This window comes from Candoia aspera, chromosome 9 (assembly GCF_035149785.1).
Source record: "Candoia aspera isolate rCanAsp1 chromosome 9, rCanAsp1.hap2, whole genome shotgun sequence".
NCBI lineage: Eukaryota > Metazoa > Chordata > Lepidosauria > Squamata > Boidae > Candoia > Candoia aspera.
The window spans coordinates 15166351-15187702 of NC_086161.1; the positions used below are offsets into that span (position 1 = coordinate 15166351).

At 42.6% G+C, this 21352-nt stretch overlaps 1 protein-coding gene across 1 annotated transcript in view; it reads right to left on the minus strand.

Moving 5' to 3' along the window:
* LOC134502497 (G protein-coupled receptor kinase 5-like) overlaps positions 1-21352 on the minus strand; it is a 66731-nt gene that overhangs the window by 10370 nt on the left and 35009 nt on the right. Inside the window, exons 2-8 of the mRNA XM_063310865.1 lie at positions 18048-18143; positions 13403-13515; positions 6060-6137; positions 5340-5440; positions 3836-3928; positions 3660-3723; positions 1-141 (exon numbers count right to left, since the gene is read on the minus strand). Of these exons, the coding sequence (XP_063166935.1) occupies positions 1-141; positions 3660-3723; positions 3836-3928; positions 5340-5440; positions 6060-6137; positions 13403-13515; positions 18048-18143 (686 nt within the window). The remainder of the gene's footprint in view (positions 142-3659; positions 3724-3835; positions 3929-5339; positions 5441-6059; positions 6138-13402; positions 13516-18047; positions 18144-21352) is intronic.

Below are 21352 nucleotides of genomic sequence, written 5' to 3' on the forward strand. Positions count from 1 at the left end.
CACAAATCGGCTGTTGACCTTCTCCAAGATCTGCTTCTCATTCAGGGCCATGGCTTCCCCTTTCCGTTTCTTGATGCGCTTCTTCTCCAGCTTTTTGCAAGCATACATCTTCCCTGTAGCACGCACTTGGCATGCGCAAACCTAAGGGCAAGACAAGGAGGGAGTTCAGTGGCTCATTTAGTGGTTGCTAGGGGCTGACAGAAGCCCTACTCTGTTAAAGCAAGGTTCCAACATTTAAGATAGCACCACTTTATTCTTGCATCTTGACACTTCTTCCTTACTCAGTCATGAAGAACAAAGCCCTTCCTCCAAGTCACCTCCTGGATAAGTGAAAATCACAAGCCTTCCTTAAAGGCATAACAACGACTTCTGAATTTGGCTTATGTTCCAGAAGTTCTCTAAGCATCAGACCAGAATCAGCACAGAACTCACTTTCCCGTTAAAAGTCCTGTTGAGCCAAACTACAAACACATAAATGTTATGCTTATTTGCCTTGATAATTATGTAAAAACCACTTGCAAGAAATATGTATCTTAATGAAAACAGCTTTAAAGAAGCAAGAAGGCAAAGCAGGAAATGACAAGTCATCCCCTCTGCAATCTAGATGATTCCTCGGGTGACGTTGAAGGCATCTTTTGACAAGTGGGCAACAACCGAGGGGTGGAGACTGCAACTTAGCCTCCCAAACTTCTGAAGAGGAGCCAGACAACACTGTATTATTCCAGTGACACCACTGGAAGGGGCAGGGCTAAAGTGGTTCAGCTTGTTTTTTTCCTTTTACTGGGAGGGCTATGATATGGGGGAGCAGCAGGAGGACTGCTAGAGGCAAATGGTGCTCATTCCCACTCTTAACCCCACTGCCCAAATGGTCTGAAATTGCCCTGCTTAAAACCCAACCATTTTGCTTCCCAATTTCAGCAGGGCAAATACAGGAAGTTGTGGCTTGTTGGGTGAAAAAGGCAAATATGAGGAGAGAGTTGATTAGGAGCAGGGAAGGAAGGGAAAAGATCATGAGTCACTCACACTAATACTTAGCTCCTTCTCAAAGCAGCTTTTAGAATGACGGAAGGATCTCTGGCTGCAGTGACATGTCCTTGCAGGCACCAGATGTAGCTATGCGGCCTCTCTCCCTAAACAGGTGACCCTCTAGAGCAATGTTTCTCAACCTTGGCAATTTTAAGATGTGTGGCCTTCAATGCCCAGAGTTGGCTGGCTGGAGAATTCTGGGAGTTGAGGTCCAAACATCTTAAAATTGCCAAGGTTGAGAAACGCTGCTCTAGACGGTCCAGCTGCAAGCAATCCTTTCTCTCCCTATGATCTACTTGGATTCTGGGTCATCTTACTGTTCGTAGCCACATTCTACTTCCTGCCTTGGGCTTTTAGGAGGAGCAGGAAGGAGAATGCCTCCTCATTTTTCTAATATTTTGTGCTTCTGTAAACCTTGGGAGTCCACTAAACATGGTGACATTGTCCTTTATTCCTCAGCAGGGCTCAACTTGGCTACAATCCTGTTGGAATTAAAAACCCTGAAGTTGCTATTCAAATGCTCTATTCAATCAGTCTAAATATTTATAACAGGAGCAGGCAATCTGTGGCCCACATTCTATTTGAGGACCATCCCCAAGACCATGCTACAGAAATCAAGGGGCAAGATGACATTTTTTGGTGGTGTGATTTTTTTTTTTTTGCTTCCCTCCTTCCCCCTTGCCAACAAAAAATTAATGTGAACATGGGTAATGGGAGCCATCTGCAAGATAAAGTTTCACTGCTTTCTTCTGTGACATACCTCAAAACAGCCTAAACTGTATTGCCACCACATTGCACTGAATTGTGGCCATTTTGCCACCAAAGTTCAGCAATGCAATTTGGGGCAGGTTTGGGGTGGGGTTCTTTCTAAGCATGGAAATGAGAATGGTTTGCTTCCCAGTGACTTCCTCCCTCCACGTCCACCCTGGAACCCTCCACCCGAAAACCAAAACGTAGGCAAAATAAATTGTCCCAGCCTCAGCATATGAAGTCATCACCCTAAATTTTCTAGCCTGACTTTTGGCTCTGAAATGGAGCCTCAGCCCCCTCATGCAGAACTAATAACAAGGATTTAGGTGGAATAACCAGGAAATGAGTCATGTCTATTTTTTACATAATGTAAATACAGCCTCTGGGTTGAGATACTAGACTTGGGGCTGCACACCTTCAGAACAGACCTCTTCTGGCTCTCAGCAAATGACTTCATGGAGCAGGACTATAGTACATACTTCCCCCTTCCCCAGCCTGATCTGTCTTGACAAAAACTGTAGAAAAAGCGGGTAAACATGTTTAATTGGATGGAGTTGCAACTCTCCATGGAATTGGAATCAGATTCGTTGGGCACAGGGCTCCAGCCCTCATGGAAAGTTGTGGTCACATTCAGATGAACACAAGTTTCTGCAGACCTTTTCCATCAAAACAGGAATGTCAGAGAAGAAGGAAGGAAGAGATGGAGCACTGGTACCCATCCTTCTCCACACCTTTCTTTCTTAGAGGTCTCTACATTTATTTCAATCTCATTTCAGGACTTCCAGCAGCCCAGAAGAGGACAGGCTGAGTGGGACTTTCCTGGTTTCTTGAATATTTTGGTGGTGTCTGATGCATCTCTAGTTGGAATGATTTATAAGCACCACCCACTCCTGCCAAAAATGCCATTTTCAATAAATGTCACTGGGAGACTTTCCCCCCACATTTTTTTTCACAACTACCAGAAACTCATTGAGTGTGAGCTGTTGGGGGACTTGTTAGTGAGATATTCCATTTCTCCATTACGCCTGATTCAGGAAAAGGAGTGTAATGCTGAATTAATGCTGGGTTCTCCTAAGCCATAATATTATGTGTTTGCTCTTGACTTAGTGGGTTGCAAACCATAGGCCAGAGAGATAGGTGTGAATTCAGCCAATTGTGGGTTATTGAACAAGACCAATCGTAGCTTGGTGTGATACGCATCTAGAGTCTAGAATTACTCAGGAAGCTCTGAAGATAAAGGCTATTTTACTAGGTGGCTCCTTTGCTAGAAAAAACTATGCTCACCCAGTTCTGGATGGGACTATATTACCTCTCTAAAAATCAGGATCACAATTTGGAGGTGTTCATGCTCATAGGTTGGTCACATAAATCTACCCTGGTCTGAAACAACTTCTACAGACAACAGTGAGCCTCTCATGCTCAGCGTTAGGAATTGCTATGATAATTCACCATTTGGCAGGCCATAATAGAAGTGTTATAAGTGGGCACAGCAGCAAAATCAGTCTGATGCATTTTGGTGAAAACTTAACCCATGTGCACTTCATAAACCTAGACCCCAACTGCACCACCCTTAAATGACAAAATGTCTACTTTCCAGAATTTCTTGATGCGGTTCGTAATTCAAACACTACACCCCCAAAAGCACACAAATTTGGAAAAGTGCTGATTACATTTGAGGAAGTTTGTGGACTGATGTGGAAGAAGACTGAAACCAGCTTTTGTTGGAAAACTGAGAACTGAGCAAAACTGACTTTGGCATATTCAACCATCCCTAGATAGAACTGTGGCCAAAGAGATGATCCTAATGAATTTGAGATTACAGGAGTCAAAAGCTGCTCCTGACCCCTAATGGGGAAGCAGCTGAAGCTGTCACCACTTCCTACCTCTCCGAAGCCTCCCTTGCCTAGGATCCGGTATTGCCTGAAGGTGTCTTTGGTCACCGATTGCCTAAAGATATCAAGAACATCATGCTGCATCATTGAAAACCCATTCTTATCAGCATCAGTTCAGCAAACGAGTAGGACTGTTGGATTCCAGCTGCCCAAGGTTGTCGTCTTACCTCTCCAGGTATTTCCACTGGAGGAATCTGTCAAAATACATGCTGTCCTGGTAATTTGTGAAAGGGGCACCACCCAGGTATTCATGCAGGTGCCTAGGAGATAAAAGGAATTGAAAGTGGGTGGCTTTTTCCTACGATTTAGGAAGGCAGCTTCTTTGGGGCTGTCAAAGTGATTGATATAGGATGCTCTCTATAGTGGTATAAACCCAGTGCTTTTTCTTGGGCTTAAGGCTACTGTTGCCAACGATTGTCCAACCTGGAATTAATAGGCAAGAAATACAGCCTTGGTTGATTGTGGATTTCTTACAAAATGCAAGATGAACCACTTAGGTTGGTTTCTTACGTGGTACTAAGCCAGAATAGGATGGGATGGATGGGATGGGATAAACTTTTGTCATTTTATTGTCATTCCACTGTACACCAAGGTGCACATTAAAATGAAATTTCATTGCAATTGGCTCACAAAAAATAATTACTATAATACAATATATAATATATATTCTTAACCATTCCACTGCCCTAATCATTATCCCTAATAAATATCACGGTTTGTTTGAGATTGAGAGCAGGATTAGGGACTCAGCCGTCATGGTTTGTAAACCATGATTTATTGCTTAGAGTGACACATGAATCCAGTAAGTTGTGGTTTATACAAGAAAGCATGGTTAAGCAGATTTTAGCTTCATGTAATATGTAAAGCCAATGCAATTTAGGAACTAAATTCCTACTGGATAAATTGGCTACAAATTGGTTATCACAAAAAATCAGCTTTCTTCCGTCTGGTGCCCCCATGCATCTGAAGAATATGTAATAGGGGAAAACTGCACTAAGCATGGTTCATTGTAAAGGGAATGAATTCAGCCCCACTTCACCTTATGCACACCTCTCCCTTCACTGGGGGCACACACACACACACACACACACACACAGAGTTGGGAGTTATTAGCTGTTTTTATGACACACTGAGCCCCAAGTTAACCAAAATCCTTTCAATATAGCATTTTGTGAAAATTCAGCCCTTGTGGTTATGAATTAGTGTAGTGTATGAACCCAGAAACCTGGACAGAGTTCAATACGGTTAACTATGAGTAAGTGTGTTGCATGAATGTATTAGTCACATCTAGCCACATCATTCGAACCCAACAAATTGTGGTTCTTTTAATTACCCTTTGAGTTTAAAACAAGCCAACTTCAACCATGATTTATGAAGCTGCCTTGGTTTTAGAAAATTATGTTTAAGGTAACCATGTTTTGTCCCAATGTTCTATGACTGGGCACCCTCCACCCATACACTTCAACTCCCATAATTCTCAGCAATGGTCACTTGGACTGGGGAACGCTAGGGTTGGTCTACACATCTCAAAGGGTTCCTAGATTGGAGAAGGCTGGTTGATCATGCAAAAAATGGGATTTCTATATATACAAATGCAAGCTTGTCCTGACCAGAAACAAAGCCCACTCCCTTGCCCCTCCAGCTTCCAGTTCCACCGGATGCAGCACTCACTGTACACAACTGCTGAAGAGGTCCTTGCAAGGGCTTCTCTGTAGATCTTCTATGCACTGGTTCAGAAGAGGTTCACCAATCTCTGCCATATAGCCCAGGGACTGAGACCAAGACACATACACCGAAAAAGAAGGAAACCAGACATGAACCAACATACTTAATCATTCTTAATGCCACTGAACCATCTTGCACACTAGATTTCATTTCTTATACTTCTCTGCCCCTCACTCCCTACCTCAGCTCCTCTTCCTTGGGGTAAAACAAACACTTCCTAAATGCTTCTAAAGTCTCTGCTCTGGGTTCATAGACCAGCCTTCCCCAGTTAGTGACCCTCTGGTTGCTAGAATACAGCACCCATAATCCATCATCCATACTGTCTGGGAGGATGAGAGTTGGCATCTGGAAGGCCAACAAATTGGGGAAGGCTCTTCTGGATTATTCAATGTTTGGACTCTAAAATGAAAAGATGGGGATACTCTGAAAGCCAACACACAAGATCACATACTTTGAAATGGGCCGGGCACTTTTACTCAACCTAAAAATCTCACATGATGGCTGGAAGAAGGAAAATGGGGCAATTTTTGAGAAAGGAAACGTAAGCTCCTGCAAAGGACAATTGAAGCATTTGTTAACTACACTTTTGAACTTCTGTGTATAGAACCACATTTTCACAGGGGCCACATCATCCCCCACCTTCATCCTGTGAAGACATATACTGACCTCCTTGTTGAAAAACTGCCGAATAACTTCTTCGCCCATTTCCTTGCGCTTCTCGTCTGGAGAAAGCTCATATTCTGCCTGGAGAAGAAGAAAAGAGGATCACCATACCAGAGGCTCCATCTGAAAAGGACACCATCCTTCAGGGCTGGGATTTTGAGTCTGAAGGCCAAAGAGAGCATCTATCCCACACATCTAGGGGCCATTTCTTGCCTCCATCAGGCTTTTTTGAAGCCTTTATGTTTCTCCTCATTCTCTGCTGGCTCACAAACCACATTTTGGGGCTGGCAGGGAGGAAACCTAGCTCAAAACTAGAGTGCCCTATTCATATGCCCAAGTCCCAGGTTCAGTCCCTGAGGTCTTCCAGCTTGTTCCTTTCATTTTTAAAAGCTCAAGTGGCTATTCAAGGAAAAGAACCTGAAGAGACCTCTGTCCTGATATAAAGTTGTGAGTTGCGGATGAAACATTGGTTGCTGCTCTGCCTTTCCTTTTTGTTTGTCTTCAGAATTGCAACATCTCCTCAACTGCAATGGTGATATTTCAGGTGCAGTTCCAGAGAAATGTTATTTCTGCTTTGTATTTAATAACTGGCTTGTTGGCCAGCCAGAGTCATCAAGAAATTCCACACCCACAGATGTGTCTTATTGCATCAGCTACGTGAATGGGCTTCTCTATTCCTTCCCCTTGCCCTCTCAGTTGCAAGGAGGAAGGAAATGGACTGTTTCTTTATTATCTTGAAAAGAAGCCAGCATCTCTCCTCTTCTCTGAGGTCAAAAAGAAGTCATAAGTTACTAACTACTTAGTGAGCTAGTAAAGAACCAAAACGTGACATAAGTTACTTTTGCAAATTTAAGGCTGCCTTATACTGACTGTGTTCACATTAGGCCAACTGATGCATTACTTATTTATGGTTAATTGACTAAACCACAATTGAATGGGTTCACACAACTTGCTAAGCCACAAACAGGGCTAGTATGTTGTGTGAATCAATCTCTTTCTCAGACCTCTGGTCCGTTGACCTCAGTGTCATCTATTCTTAGCTAGCAGCAATTTTCATAGCTGGGATGGACAATTCACCAATATTTTCATTTTACCAAATGCAAGTATTGATCAGTATATTTATTTATTGAACAGGAAAAAAAAGTATGCATGATTTTGTGCATCTTTGCAAATACATGTATTTTGTATACTTCCTGGAATGTGTCAAGCTGCAACCGTTTTTTTTTTCAATAGTAAAAGGAGCTTTAGGTTTGCTTTCTCCAGTATCACATTGTTTCAGTATGTCTTTTACCTTAATACATTCATCTAAGTGCATATACATGGGGATGGCACACTGGATTGAAAAAGCTCTGTGTGTGTTTCAGGTATTCCTATATCGAGGATAAGCAACCATTCGGATGTTACCCACCAGAAGCCAGATGAGATTTTCAGGGCCCAGATTTTTTGTGTCCAGGCATGAGCAAAGAGTAGATGGGAAAGCACAAATACTAGAGCTTTTCCCTGGGGGAAAGGGGATGTTTATAGCTCCCTAATCAGCAAGATGCCTGGGACCATGGATGGAACACATTTCGCCTACTGGCTCACAATGACAACTGTGATGAAACACATATGGACGTTGCTAAATTGGTTTACTTGTATATAAACTTGAATGTCACCAATTTTCCATGCATATTTGTACTAGACTCTCAGGGAAGGACCTGGCCCAATCTAAAAAAACCCCAAAAACACAAAAATATAAAGGAGCTGTCAAGCTTCTTCTAGAATGTTTTACTGATACCAAGACTAGCCTAAAGCCTTAGGATTTCTTGATCTCTTCCATCCAAATACTAACCGGATCTCATCCTGCTTAGTTCTTCAAGCTCAGCAAAGATTGGCTAGGTCCTTAAGCATCCTAGGTATCTGAAGATGCTAAGGAATGAACACCCAACATCCTGCAACACCACACATGCCCTCAAGCACTGAGCTTTACCATCTCCTTAGTCTGCTTCTGGAAGGGATGGAAATAGCCATATTGCAAATGCTTGGGAATGGCAAGATACATTTTCTGATCTAGCTCAGAGCTGATCCAGCAGTGGTTCAGGGCAAGATGCAAGAGTGACCAGGACCTGTGGACATCCTAGCAGGGTCACATCCCACCCAAAACAGCAGACAAAGTGGCAATGCTCTGTTAGGCTGGATTGTGGGATCTAAATTGGGGAAAACTAAGGCACTTGGGCTTTTCACACCACAATGGGAAAGCATTATAATCTGCGCACTGATGCTGCTGTATGAATGGAGAAATGCTTCACATCCACCCCTACTAAGAAATAAGCAAGGATTTCTGCATCTCCCAGAGTGGAATCCTAAAGGGAACTCCTAGAATTGAGACATGAAGCCAAAAGTGTGGCCCCGCATTCAGGTCTGCTTCTGGATTCAGGCTTAGAGTCCCTGTCTGAGATTCCCTTTAACCCCCCCGCCTCCTCCTCCCACATTCTTTTTGTCTCTCTAGTATCCCACTCACTCCCCTTCCTGGCCTGTTTCCACAGGACCACAAGCTGTTTGCCTGACAGTGGAGAAGAGCACATTGCTGCTATTAAAAAATCTGACCCACAGATCCCCTCCCCATTGTTTTGGAACAGGGCTTGCTGCTAAGCAACAGAAGAGAAACAAGACAATGACTCCTGATCCTGTCCCAATACTGACAGGGGGAGAGGCAGGTAAATTGGCCAAGCATGCACCAGACAGAACCAACTTCAGCAGACCACTGCCATAAAGTCAAGTGTGAAAGTGCCTTGCACTCCTTTTCAAGTACAAGAGAAAGGAGCTGGAACTCTAGTGGCCAATCAAAGCAGGTGGATACAGGTGGATTTTCTTCTCCGCCTTAAATAAAATGCCACAGCATCTCCCCACTTCCTCAAAAACAGGAAGATCCAAATTAGAAGGTCTGTGTCACTGGGATGGCTTGCAGGTCATAGCTACTCTCAAGGCTCAAGTGACATCTGTGTTTTTGTTACTGAAAAGACTGCTGGGCAATTCCCACAAATGGGAAGGAATGTACAACAACTCCCCAGGGGAGGAGATGAATGATCTCTGCTCTGTCACCAACTACAGGGTGCTTGATGAAAGCTCCCCATCTTGCTACTGTACAAGACTGTCGACAGCTAGGAAAGTAGGAGAAGAGTCTTGGGTCTGGGGAGACTTTGAGAAAGGGAGGAAGATGGAAGAAACTAAAGGCTGAGTTGTTATAAACCCTGCACTGCTGAGCCACAAAATAATCAAGGGGACAATGATTTACTAGAGGGGCCCCAGATCTTCAGCAGGACTGGGAACCTGCATGCACACCCAAGGCATCCTGGTGATGGATGAAGCCTGGCTAGAGAATGAACGCAGAAAACAGCAGGAACTTAGAAGGATAGGGATCTAACAGCCCAACAATCAAATTAATTATTTTTATCCTGCTCCCCTGCCCCAAGGGTCAACAGAACGGTGCACAAATTAAAAGAACAATTGCACAGTTTTAATATAAAATAGCACTCCATCGTCATAAAAGAAAGGGATGGGAAACAGCAGCACATAAAAGCTCAATCTGATGAAAGATAAGCACCATATTATAGCAGATAATTTATTAACTAAAAGCATCTTGAAACCACCTTCAGGAAGAATATAAAAAAGAGAGCCCCAGAGATTTCTGTGCAGGCTATAAACAGTGCCACTGCTGGAACAGCTCAGGCATCCTGTTACAGGCGTGCCTGGACACAGACTGGGGCCTACATTGCTGGTGATACTTGTAAAATTCTTCCTCTAGCAGCACCCAGCTATTGCATCCAGTTTTATTTTCCCAGATGGCAATGGCTCCAACTTCTAATTCCAGTGCATTATGGGTTTAATGCAAAAGCACAATTGCAGATGTCAAAATAAATATGGCAACCACTGTGACATCACTGAACTCCCCATGTTGTTGGATGTTCAGATAGGAGGCACCCCAAAATGGCACCCTGTTAAATCCCTCACCAACTTAGGACCTAGCCCTGTGCTCTATAAACACAGTGACTAAGTTCATACAGTGTGATTGTTTGGTTTGAGGTTGGCATGCTGTGTGAATCTAAAATTAATGTTTTTAAACTATGGCCTATGGATTTGCAGTATATGTAAATTCAGCTAGCTGTGGTTTGTTCAAGAAACCATGACTGAGGACAATGTGTGAGCCAAGACAGTGATTTCCAGATGTGTGAGATGGGCATTATTAAAAAAAGAAGCATGTTGCAACTGGAAGGCTTTTTCCTGAAGCCATTCTAAACTCAGTAAAACCAACTCTGCAATGCTCAATTATTATAATTAATCAGGCTGAAGATATATTTGGTCTTATTCAGACTGTTCAGTATTATACAAGAATCTAGCCTTACACTAAATAGGTTTCCTTAGACCATAAATTTAGTCCTGGCTAGACCACTGAGAGAGAGCCAGTTTGGTGTAGTGGTGAAGGTACCAGGCTAGAAACCAAGAGACTGGGAGTTCTAGTCCCACCTTAGGCATGAAGCCAGCTGGGTGACTTTGGGTCAGTCATTCTCTCTCAACCCTAGTAAGAAGAAGGCAAGGGCAAACCACTTCTGAAATCTTGCCAAGAAAATTATAGGAATTTTTCCAGGTAGTCACCAGGAGTCAACTCTGAGAAAAAAGGAAGGAAGGAAGGAAGGAAGGAAGGAAGGAAGGAAACCACTGAGAACCCAAGGGGTGGGGAAAAATCTCCACCTGCTGTAAAAGATATTAAGGCTGCTGGTCTGGCATGGTAGAGCAACAGGATCATTGGCTTTGGAGTTACATACAGTAAAGGTACCATCTGGACCTCTATAAGCAGCCTGGTTCCATTACAGCAACCACAGAATTTTAAAATCTGGTACCTGAATGTTCTTATTTTCCCCTGCCTTCTTTGTCAACTTTTCCCTCTGTGTGTGGAGGGTTTTTTAGACCACAATTCTGAGAGCTGTCCAACTGTTGTTATTATATAAGCTATTCTGGGAGCTTTTCAGGCTATAGAGCAGGGTACAAATGGTTGATACACACACACACACACAAATCTAGTGACAGATTTCTTGGGATTGTAGTTGTACCCATTTCTACTACCTTGGAAACAAGAGTGGGAAAACGGGGTGCTTAACTATGAAACATGAAAAGCATAAATCCTTCTGGATCCTTCAACACCACACCTGAAGCATTTGATGCTCACCAGTTTTAATTTCCCTGAGAAGAGATCTCCCGGTCTGGTCAAGTTCCTGAACCAGATTTAAATAAACCATGAGTTTTTATCACTCAGTCTTTTTCTGGCTGTAAGAGTCCAAGCCTTACGGAGGATTGCTTTCCAAGCATGTGTTTCCCATTTTGCAGCCAGCTGACCAGATCGGCATTCCTGTCACTCACATTCAACAAGCTTATGAAAATAAGAAAAAGGCCCAAGGTTCAACAAACTCCCTCCAACTGAGAGGAAAAGAGGGAGAGAGAGAGAGAGAGAACAACGTTCAATTGCATAAAAAGTTTGGTAATGAGAAACACAGGGTGTTTTGTGAGGTTGATGTTCCTACTTAAAAAGCATCTGAAAAGGCCTCCTGGCCCAGGAGCAAAAACAAATCGATTTCTGATCGTAATTTTGCCTTGGTTCAGATGTGGAAGAGGGAACTTGAAGATGAAAATGAGCTGAAGAAACCCTGAGCTATGGTTTGTTCTACTTGAGGTTAAAATGCTTTCGGACTTAGCAAAATTTTCAAAAGAAAGACATGAGTGGGGGTTGCAACCCACAAAAACACTAGGATAGTATTTCAGATGAAGCACTGACTTTTAAATTCCACGTCATTCCAATGGAATTTTTGCACCGTTGACTTTAGAATGGGCTGAAAAACACACACTCCTCTCCGATCCTCTCCCAGAGGTCACTCTTCAGGAATTTGGGTGGTTTTTTTCCCTCCCCCCCTATTTTTTTTAAAGTTGTCTTCCGTCTACAAGAAAATCAGGAAGGCAGTACTGACAGGAAGAGGTTATGTAAAGAACAGAAGATAAAAGGTTGCTGTTAGAGTTTCGGTGAGCAGAATATCTCAAAAGAGCGACTGATTTTGTACTTCCTCTTTCGGTTTCAAAGCTGGACACTTGCAACCAGAAAGTTACGAATACATACCCCTATCTAGGAAGGAATCTCCCACAGCAGAGTGATTGAGGCAGCCACGTGAACAAAGCCACAAAAGTTCCTAACCTGCATCCAATGTTTACTAGCCAGGCGGAGAAGATGGATGGGAAACTTCAAGCCACCAGCGAGAGACCACCATCTATGATGAGCACAGATGAATGATTGTTTTTTTTCTCTGAGATTCCTCAAACAGAAGGCTGTAAGCTGGGGGTAGTAAGTGAAAAGCTGAAGAATAGAGGGGCTGGGGAATATTTTTGCATGTATGTTTGAGTGTGCACTGCATGGTTTACCTTGACATGTGTGTGTGCTGGTGGAAGGGTAGTGTAGATGTGTGTGTTTTCTGAGTTTCACCAGCTTGGCTTCTGGGAAACAGGTATTCTGCTGTGTTGTGTGAGTGCAGATACGCAGTCTGGCACAGGAGGCACAAGGCTCACCTCCATCCGAGCCTTCTTACAAAGCTATTTTTCTGTTTCCCTCATCATTTTGCCTTGTGATAAACAGTGGCTTATGCAGACCTGGACATGAGCAGCTTGTTAGGTGGCTGTCATTTTGTCATGAGAAACACCCATGAAGGATTCTCCAAATTACAACTGGTTGCAAAGGATGAAGGATCCAAGCTGAAGCACCTCTCTATAGTGCTTGGAAAAGGACCTTTCTCAACCACTTGCCACCAAATCTTGCTTGTTTTCAGTAGGAGACCCTACATGACTGACTGAATGGAAAGCAGGTATTTTATACTCAGCTAAAGCATTCCTGGAGGAGGAGAGAAAACAAACTAATTGTTTAATTAGATAACTGACCCATCTACCTCAATTTGCATCTGCTATCAAGGGTCTTTTCCCATCACTCTTCTAGACTTGAAATATCAAGGATTCCATCAACTTTGCTATTGAGCTACAATACCGTCATCAATCCCTTGCCTTCCAAAGCTTTTTGATATTCTAAACCAGTGGTTCTCAATCTGGGCCATTTGAAGATCGGTGAACTTCAACCCCCAGAATTCCCCAGCCAGCATATGCTGCCCGGGGAATTTTGGGAGCTGAAGTTCACCCATCTTCAAATAGGCCAGGTTGATAAACCCTGCTTTAAACAGAAGTTCCAAAGGGAATCCAATTGTCCCACAATGGCTAGCTCAGCATGCTGAGTGTTTGTCAGAGCCAGACCTAGAACCAGAGCCAAACTGCGCTCGCCTTACCACAGCATCCAGGAAGTGGATACACCGCAGGAGTTCCAGACGGGTCTCACAGAACTGGCGAAAAAGCAGTTGGCCAATGGGTTGCTTGTCACACAAACTGCTGTAGTCTCGTTCTACAAAGGAAGAGATAGGGGAGGAATGATTGTCACTCGCAAGCAGACAGCTCTGGGCCATGGGGCTCTCAAGGGTGACCCGCCCTACAGAGGGGCTTCAAATCCACCAAGCTGGAGTGCCATCTTTTAAAGGAAATGCAATAAAACTAAAGGCTGTTTGAACAGGATTCCCCCCAACTCATTAAACCAGGGGCCTGCAATTTTTCCAGGTGGCAGATGCCAAATGATAATGGTATGTTAATACGGCTAAAATCTCAGCCTCGAAAACTCATGTAAAACCCCTGAAATCATACAAGAGACACTGAGATTCTTTATGGTGGTCAACGACCAGTCCATAAAACCATTGCCCACATAAAATTAGTATTGATTAATGTGAATGAGGTAAGCATATTAATCAAACTGCTCCATGTCTTACATACTGTATTACATGACAACGTTTGTCCATACTTAAAGTAATAGAGTAATTTGAGTGCAGAAGTAAGAGTTTTAAATAAAATTGATAGGAGTGACCAGGTAATTTAAAGATGGGGCTAAGAACTCACAACGTGTTTCACCATAAAATGAGCAATATAGTAAGACACGTTGAGGTGGTTTCAGTGGTTCCTTCTCCCCATGGACATATGGATTTGGATGGGATGCCCTTGCATCTTCCCTCTAAAACTGCTGATGGGAGTGCACTGAACCTTGCTAAGATTAAGGCCTGCCTTACTTTGGGGATAGTATTTCATTTAAATATCTGGCAAGTCTGAAAGGAGTGCAAAAGCTACTTAGAAATACGCCTTCAGGGAAGAACCCACACCAAACTAATCGTATCTTATGATACCTGACAATCTTGCAGGAGTGCAGAAATTAACATAGTTATTTCATTTTTGGATCCTAACCATAACCTGGAAATAAATCCAGAATCTAAAATCATCTAATTGTGCTACTATAAATAATGAATTTTCTGAACAGTATAAGTAGGGGGGAAAGAAAGATGCATCCTTCCAAGATTCTCCACTATTGGGAAAGAAAAGGGACATATAACCAACATATATGCAAGAATGAAACAATCTTGTCAATGAGGTGTATGAGGGATTTTTTTTTTCATTCTCGGCCAGGAGTAAAATGGCCCACAGCTAAGATATTTACAGCTGAAGATGCACAAAACTCCCCAAAGAAGAGGGCTATGTTTAGATTTCAGATCAGATCATAGTTAAGGAGATTTAAATTTGCTTTGCAAATTCATTTCAGAATTGTCTGAATGGCTCAAGAAAAATGAAACCAAGTCTTGCTATGAGTTTGAAGCCCATGGTTTGGGCTAATTCAAACACTGTTTTAAACCATGGTGTGCTTAACAGTGGTTTATTAAATAAGCAACTATTCTAACTAATTAATTATGCTTTCAAAACAACAATGGCTGGGTGCAGGCTATACGCTAAGTCTTAACAAACAAGCTGCATTATTGTTTAGTGTGATGCGTGAACACAGATTATGACTCTGTGCAACATTTTCATTAGCACACCTGAGGTCTGAGCATATAAAAGTAGAAAAGCAATTCTAAATCGTAGTCTGTCTGTGTAGCTACAAAACTGTCCAGCCTTGGGATGATGTCTTCGCTGATCCTGAAACACAAATTCTTCATACAATCATATCAAGCAAAGAGGACATTTGGAACTGGGTGCAGAATTCAAGGTCCTTGAAAAAATTGGATTCTCATGACTTGCTTTTCAGGTACTGGGGAGGCCAGCAAGTTCTTGCACTCAGCTGCTCATGGCACATTCCATGCCTGCAACCTCTGGCTTTGACAGTCACGTCCTGCTGAGTCCACTCGCAAAGTTGCCCCGTCCTGCCTTGCCTGACCCCTTAGCATCCTCCATTTCAGCAAGTAGGAAACTGCTCCTTTGACTCTTCTGTAAACATATTTCCAAGCAGTAGGAACATGTCCTCATTTGCATCTCAGCATGTGTCTTTTGGGAACAAACTGAAGCATGAGAGGATGAGGGCAGGGGCAAGAATCTCTAATAGTCTGCAGGGGGCTGGGAGAAGAGGAGGCTTACTTACTTTGAGAGGACATGTGTTTGTGGAGCACCCGAAGTAGAAGACATTGCACATGTCCTGTTTAATTGCCAACTATATGCCCCAGCAAGGGCTCAGTACCTTCAGACATAAATTGACAGAACCACATACTGGGACCGTAACAAAAGATTAGGTTACTTCCTCCAGGGCACAAATATGTATGTGGTCAATAGAACTGTTAAGTTTCTAGTTAGGGCTGTTGAACTGAGAACGCAATTTATAGAACGCATTGGGGTGGCATGTAAAGGTGATGAATGCATCTAAACTCACATTGTTTCTGTATGTTATTACTTGTTTTATTACATCTTGCATTTTATCTTACAATTTTATCTCTATTTTACCCTACCGTATTTTATTGTATTTTATCTTACCGTAGTATATTTTAGCTAACTTTACTGTATTTTAGCTGTTTTATGGTATCATATTTTATATTTTATATCTTATAGTGGCTGATGCCCAACTTTCTGATATGGTCATTTGACTAATCAATAAAGTTACCATACACACACACACACACACACACACATATATATACATACATACATACATACATATACACTTATAGTCAGAGAGCAGGATGCACAACCGTCAAGGACATTAAGTTATACTTTTGTGTTGATTCACCTGAAGGAAGGCTCACAGAAGCTGTTGGAAAGAGATGACTTGAAGATGATCCGACACATAAAAATCACACAGTAGGCACCTGATAGACCCAGGCTCTAGTCCAGCCCCTCAGTCATTCACTCACAATGACTTTGGGCCAGAAATTCTCTGTTAGCCCACTTTATTCTTCAGGGTTGCTGTTGTGGGGAATAAAAATGCAATGTGGTCCTCACACCGCAAATACACAGTTGCCATGCATACATCAGAGGTGGGTAATTTCTTTAGAAGAGGAGCCCACTGTTCTCTGCTCCTCATATTCCAAGGGTTATCTCAGCCCATTTTTTCTCCTGCCCTGCACCAATATACCTTCAAGGATTTTAAGAAGTAAAATAATACTAAGCCTTGCAAAGGCCCTAAAAAAGAGAGAAGGAGCTCTGAGAAATCATACAGCCATATTTTATCAGATGTCATCAAATTTCAGAAGTGTAGTTTTGGAAAATCTGGAAATCATTGGTGTGGAGGTGGAAATGGATGAGATGTACATGGCCCATGATCATAAGAATGCGCTGGATCAAGTCATGGCCCATCTTTATGCAGCATTTTATTTCTCTCAGTGGCCTACTAGATGTGTCTAGGGCAGCCTTTCTCAACCTCTTGACCCTGGAGGAACCCTTGAAATATTTTTCAGGCCTCAGGGAACCCCTGCACATTCAGAAGTTACAAAATTATTGTATTAGCTTCATACGTAGGCCTGTTTATATGCATTAATAGTGTTCTTAAACTAAAAATAATGAAACTTACTTCTTTAATATGAAGTTCCTCGAATTTGAAAAACTTTTTAAAATAAATTGTAATCCCCCAGGGAACCCCTAGTGACCTCTCACAGAACCCTAGGGTTCCATGGTACCCTGGCTGAGAAACCCTGGTCTAGGGTGTACACAAATGGGAGATGGAAAGACTTCTCTCCCACCATAATTTTCCTGCAGATGGTATTTGGAAATATGCAACTCAGAACTACGCCGATCTTCCAGACTAATCACCTTCAACAGACCAACCCTCCCTGAATTGATTCAATCCCTTTATTAAGTCATCCAAATTAGTGGCGATCACCACACCTTGTAATGAATTCCACAGGTAATTATGCACTGCATGAAGAAGTGCTTCCTTTTGTCTGTCTTAAATGTTCTTCCAATCAGTCTCATTAGATGGTATCTGATCCTAGTGTTTGGGAGAGGCAGAAAAATAATGTCTCCTTCCACTTTCTCACGCCATGCATGATTTTTTCCTTCTCAATCAATCTTGCCCAGTCATTTTTTTCTTCAAGCTAAAGAATCCCAAATGTTCTAGAGAAGGTGCTTGAACCCTTGTTCAGTATGATTGCCCCCTTCTGCTGTCTTCCAGCCCCATTATATTCCTTTTCATGGACTGTGGCTTTCCCACCTCTCCCATACAGTAACTTAGCTTAAGTATCCAAAATAAGTATTGATTCCTCTTGCTTAATTTTATTCTCAGATCCTTTCCTTGCTTCTCTGTTAAATTTTAGGCTGTGCATTCCTTGGAGGAGGCATATGACCTCTAATACCTTTTCTACTCTGTAAAGCACCTGCATGTTGATGGAACCAACATCAATCAAAATAATAGCAACAGCAATAGCAAAAGGTACACACACACACACACACACACACACACACAAGATCTTGTAACAGGAAATATGAAATCCTACTTTGGTGAGGCAAGAGTTTCTGTGTTCTGTGCTGATCACTAGGAAGTAAGGTAGGCAGTGCTTTGAGATTCTTTCAGCCACCAGCTCCTGCATTGAGGGCCAAGCTCATTTTCTTGAGCAGGCTGGGTCTGTCTCATGTTGCACTTACCCAACCCTTTCCGGAGCTCATCACACTGGCTGATGTGCGGGAACCTGAGGATCTCCCTCCATTTCTTGCTCCTTCCTTTCCGCTTCCCTCCACCTCCTGCAAACCAGATAGAAAAGGGGGGAGGGGGGCAAATGATAATATAATGAATAATATAATGACTTGTAATTGTTTGATTTTCTGACAGTTTTATCTTCCTTCTAGGATGGCCAGGGTGGTGTTGGTTCACTTTGATTTGGACAGTTCAGCACAGCACCACCATGCCACTCAATCCTTTCCATCATAAATGAGAAGAACATCCTGGTGTGATTTTTCCTGGGTAGAGTGCCTGTATTTAACTTAGTTATCATCTGCTCCAAGGGTATGTCAGAGCATGACACTTTGGATTCAGTTCAGTTTTATTTATTATGGCCTTTAGCCAGGAAAGACACTTTGGATTGTGCAGTAATCTCTTTAGAATTTGCAGCCTCCCTGGTATCCCATGTATCAGTTAAATCCAGGGAAAACTATTGCACAAAAATAAATTAAAGGTGAAGCAGAAAAACAGAAGCCTCTTCCTCAACAGAAGAAAACCTTCAGAAAACCAAAACTTCATGACTAAATGCAAAGCAAAGACTGGCTGAGAATGTCAAACTGCTACCCAGAGAATTCACAGAAGCCATTAAATTATCCGACACATTTCAACAAATCTGTTTGTCAGGTGCAATAACCACAAGCTCTTTTAAAGTATTTTTACTGACACATACAAGGAGGCCTGGACAGACTAAGCAAGTCTTGGCATCAGCCAGGATAAAAAAAAAAAGTCTTGGCGTGAGGCTGCTTTACAGAAACACCCAGCTCTCTGCAAATTATAGCTCTTTGTAGGACTTCTTTCAAGCAAGGGGTAGGCGATGTGTAGCCCCTCCCCAGGTTTTATCAGGCTAAAATATGGTCACACTTGACCACTGGCCATGGAAACCTGCGCTAATGAGAGTTGGAGTGCAACAGGAATCAAGATCGCCCAACTATCTGAAGCACAGACAGCGTCGTGTGAAGGAGGTATAGGGATGCATACAGCTTACTGATTGAACGGGAAGATTTCAAGTACACCCAGCTGAATGCAGATGAATCCCCCTTCACAATTTCCCGTGAATGACACTGGGATTGGATAAATGGTGATTTCAAGCAGAGGTGCCACGCTAATTCCCACTGTTTTTCAATATATTATTTTTCTGTGGTTTAAAATAATGCCCGAGTCAGGCTTATGATTTGGCATGACCTCAAAAGTGATGAACTATAGTCGAGCTATTGTTCCACCTCCAGAGGCTGCTTCACCATGGAAACAGGAGTGCACTTATGATTCTGAGTGCTTGAATGAGAACATAAGTGCTTTGCTGGATGAGATCAAGGTCTTCATGGTCCAGCATTCTTGGTAACAATCCCAGGAACCAGAAGATATTAGATCAGCCTTCCCCAATTGGTACCCTTCTCATGGATAATCCCAACATATTTAGAAGGCACCAAAATGTCATTAGATGATTTGTGAGAAGAAAGTCCTAGTGGTCCACCCTGAACCTATTGCCTGCTTATACAACCTACACTTCATCTCTAGCTTGTCCCTACGCTGCTTGTCAGCATTCCTCTCCACCTCCGTAACAAGTAAAGCTATTATATTTTTGTCCTTCCATATCAGCAGACTTCCAGCCTATAGTGGATAGCTCAGAAGCACTCTGCTCAGTACATAAATAGAAGATTGTATCTCCCTGTATACGGTGTCCTGAAAGATTCTACATGAGATGACACTTCCCATTGCATAGACATTATTTCATGTGGACTAAGAAGAGAAGCTAAAGTGAGCATGGTCCTTGACTTACTCCTGCAAGGAGTGTCTTAATCCAGTGAACCCCAAATAATTAGGAGGAGGAGGAGGACTTTAGGTATTCCAAGCATTTCATACATATTATCTTGATCTACTTGTAATAGCTAAGGCTATGCAAAGCATTTGAAAAGGGTGCTTGCAGTGGGTGTTGGCATGAGTGAAACAATCCACCCCAAAACATTCAAGCAGCCATATTTTTAGGAAGGCTCAGCATGGATGCTTTGAAGTCTTCTCTGATGGTCCATAAGTACATGTGCATGCACAGATACCTTCTGCTTGGATTGCTATCAAGAACAAAGCAGCTATTCCTGTAAACCTACATAGATAACCAAGGAAATCCTTTGAAACATCCATATTGTTTCCAAAGGAGGTAGCTGATTTAAAAAATTGAGGAAGGGTGCTTGTATTCTCACTAATGCAGTTTGGAAAGTGTCCTAATATTAATCTTACAAGGTAGATTCCAATATTGTAGTGATACTGGTGGCTGAGACAATGGCTTGGGCTGCCAAACTGAGTAAGTCTGATCCATAAGAGGTGAATCAAGGATCTTAATCAGCCCATTACCCTGGCTCACGCTGGATTCTGGAGGGCCATTGGTTCCCAACCATATCATGGTTACCTGAGCGACCATCTCATCCCCATAACATCGACCTGCCCCACCTGATCATGCAGACAGGGTATGTTACGGACCCCGTCTGTAAAAGAATTTCATCTGGTGGGGTCCAGGAAGTGGGCCTTCTCTGCAGTAGCCCCTGCCCTTTGGAACATCTTGCCCCCAGAGGTGAGGCAGGCCCCTTCACTTCCGACCTTCAGGAGGATCCTGAAGACTTGGTTCTGCCGTCTCGCTTGGGGCAGGAAGGTGGGTAGCCATTCTTGGGGGTGGCTTGCACCTTAGAGCCCCTCCCACCAGATTAGAATTTTTATAGCCTCTTGGATTTTATATTTATACTGTATTTTATATCTGTAAATTGCTTTATTTTTATAGGATTTTAATCGTTTATTATTATAGTATTAATTTTACTGTAAACTGCCCAGAGTCCCTCTTTTGGGGGAGATAGGCAGTAGCAAAATTTGAATAATAAAAGAACAAACAAATAAATAAATAAAATTTAACTCGATGTGTGAACCAACCTAGGTGTGAGCCAGAGAGATGGCATGGTTGAAAACGAATGACCTGTTCTCACTCAGTGATGAAACTTACATGGCACACTTGGGCTAATCATCATCTCTCAGCTTCACCTAGTGTATACTGCGGTACTGTGATGAGAAAAAAAGGAGTGGGAAATCATGTATACTGCTATGAGACCTATAGACAAGAGGAAGGATACAAATGCAATAAACAACAGACAGGAAGGAAACAGAAAGCACTCAAGTGTTTGTCCCTTTACTACAGCTGCTGCAGGAACTACCTTCTAACTTTTCTCAGAGTTTTCCAGTCTCCAGGAGGGGC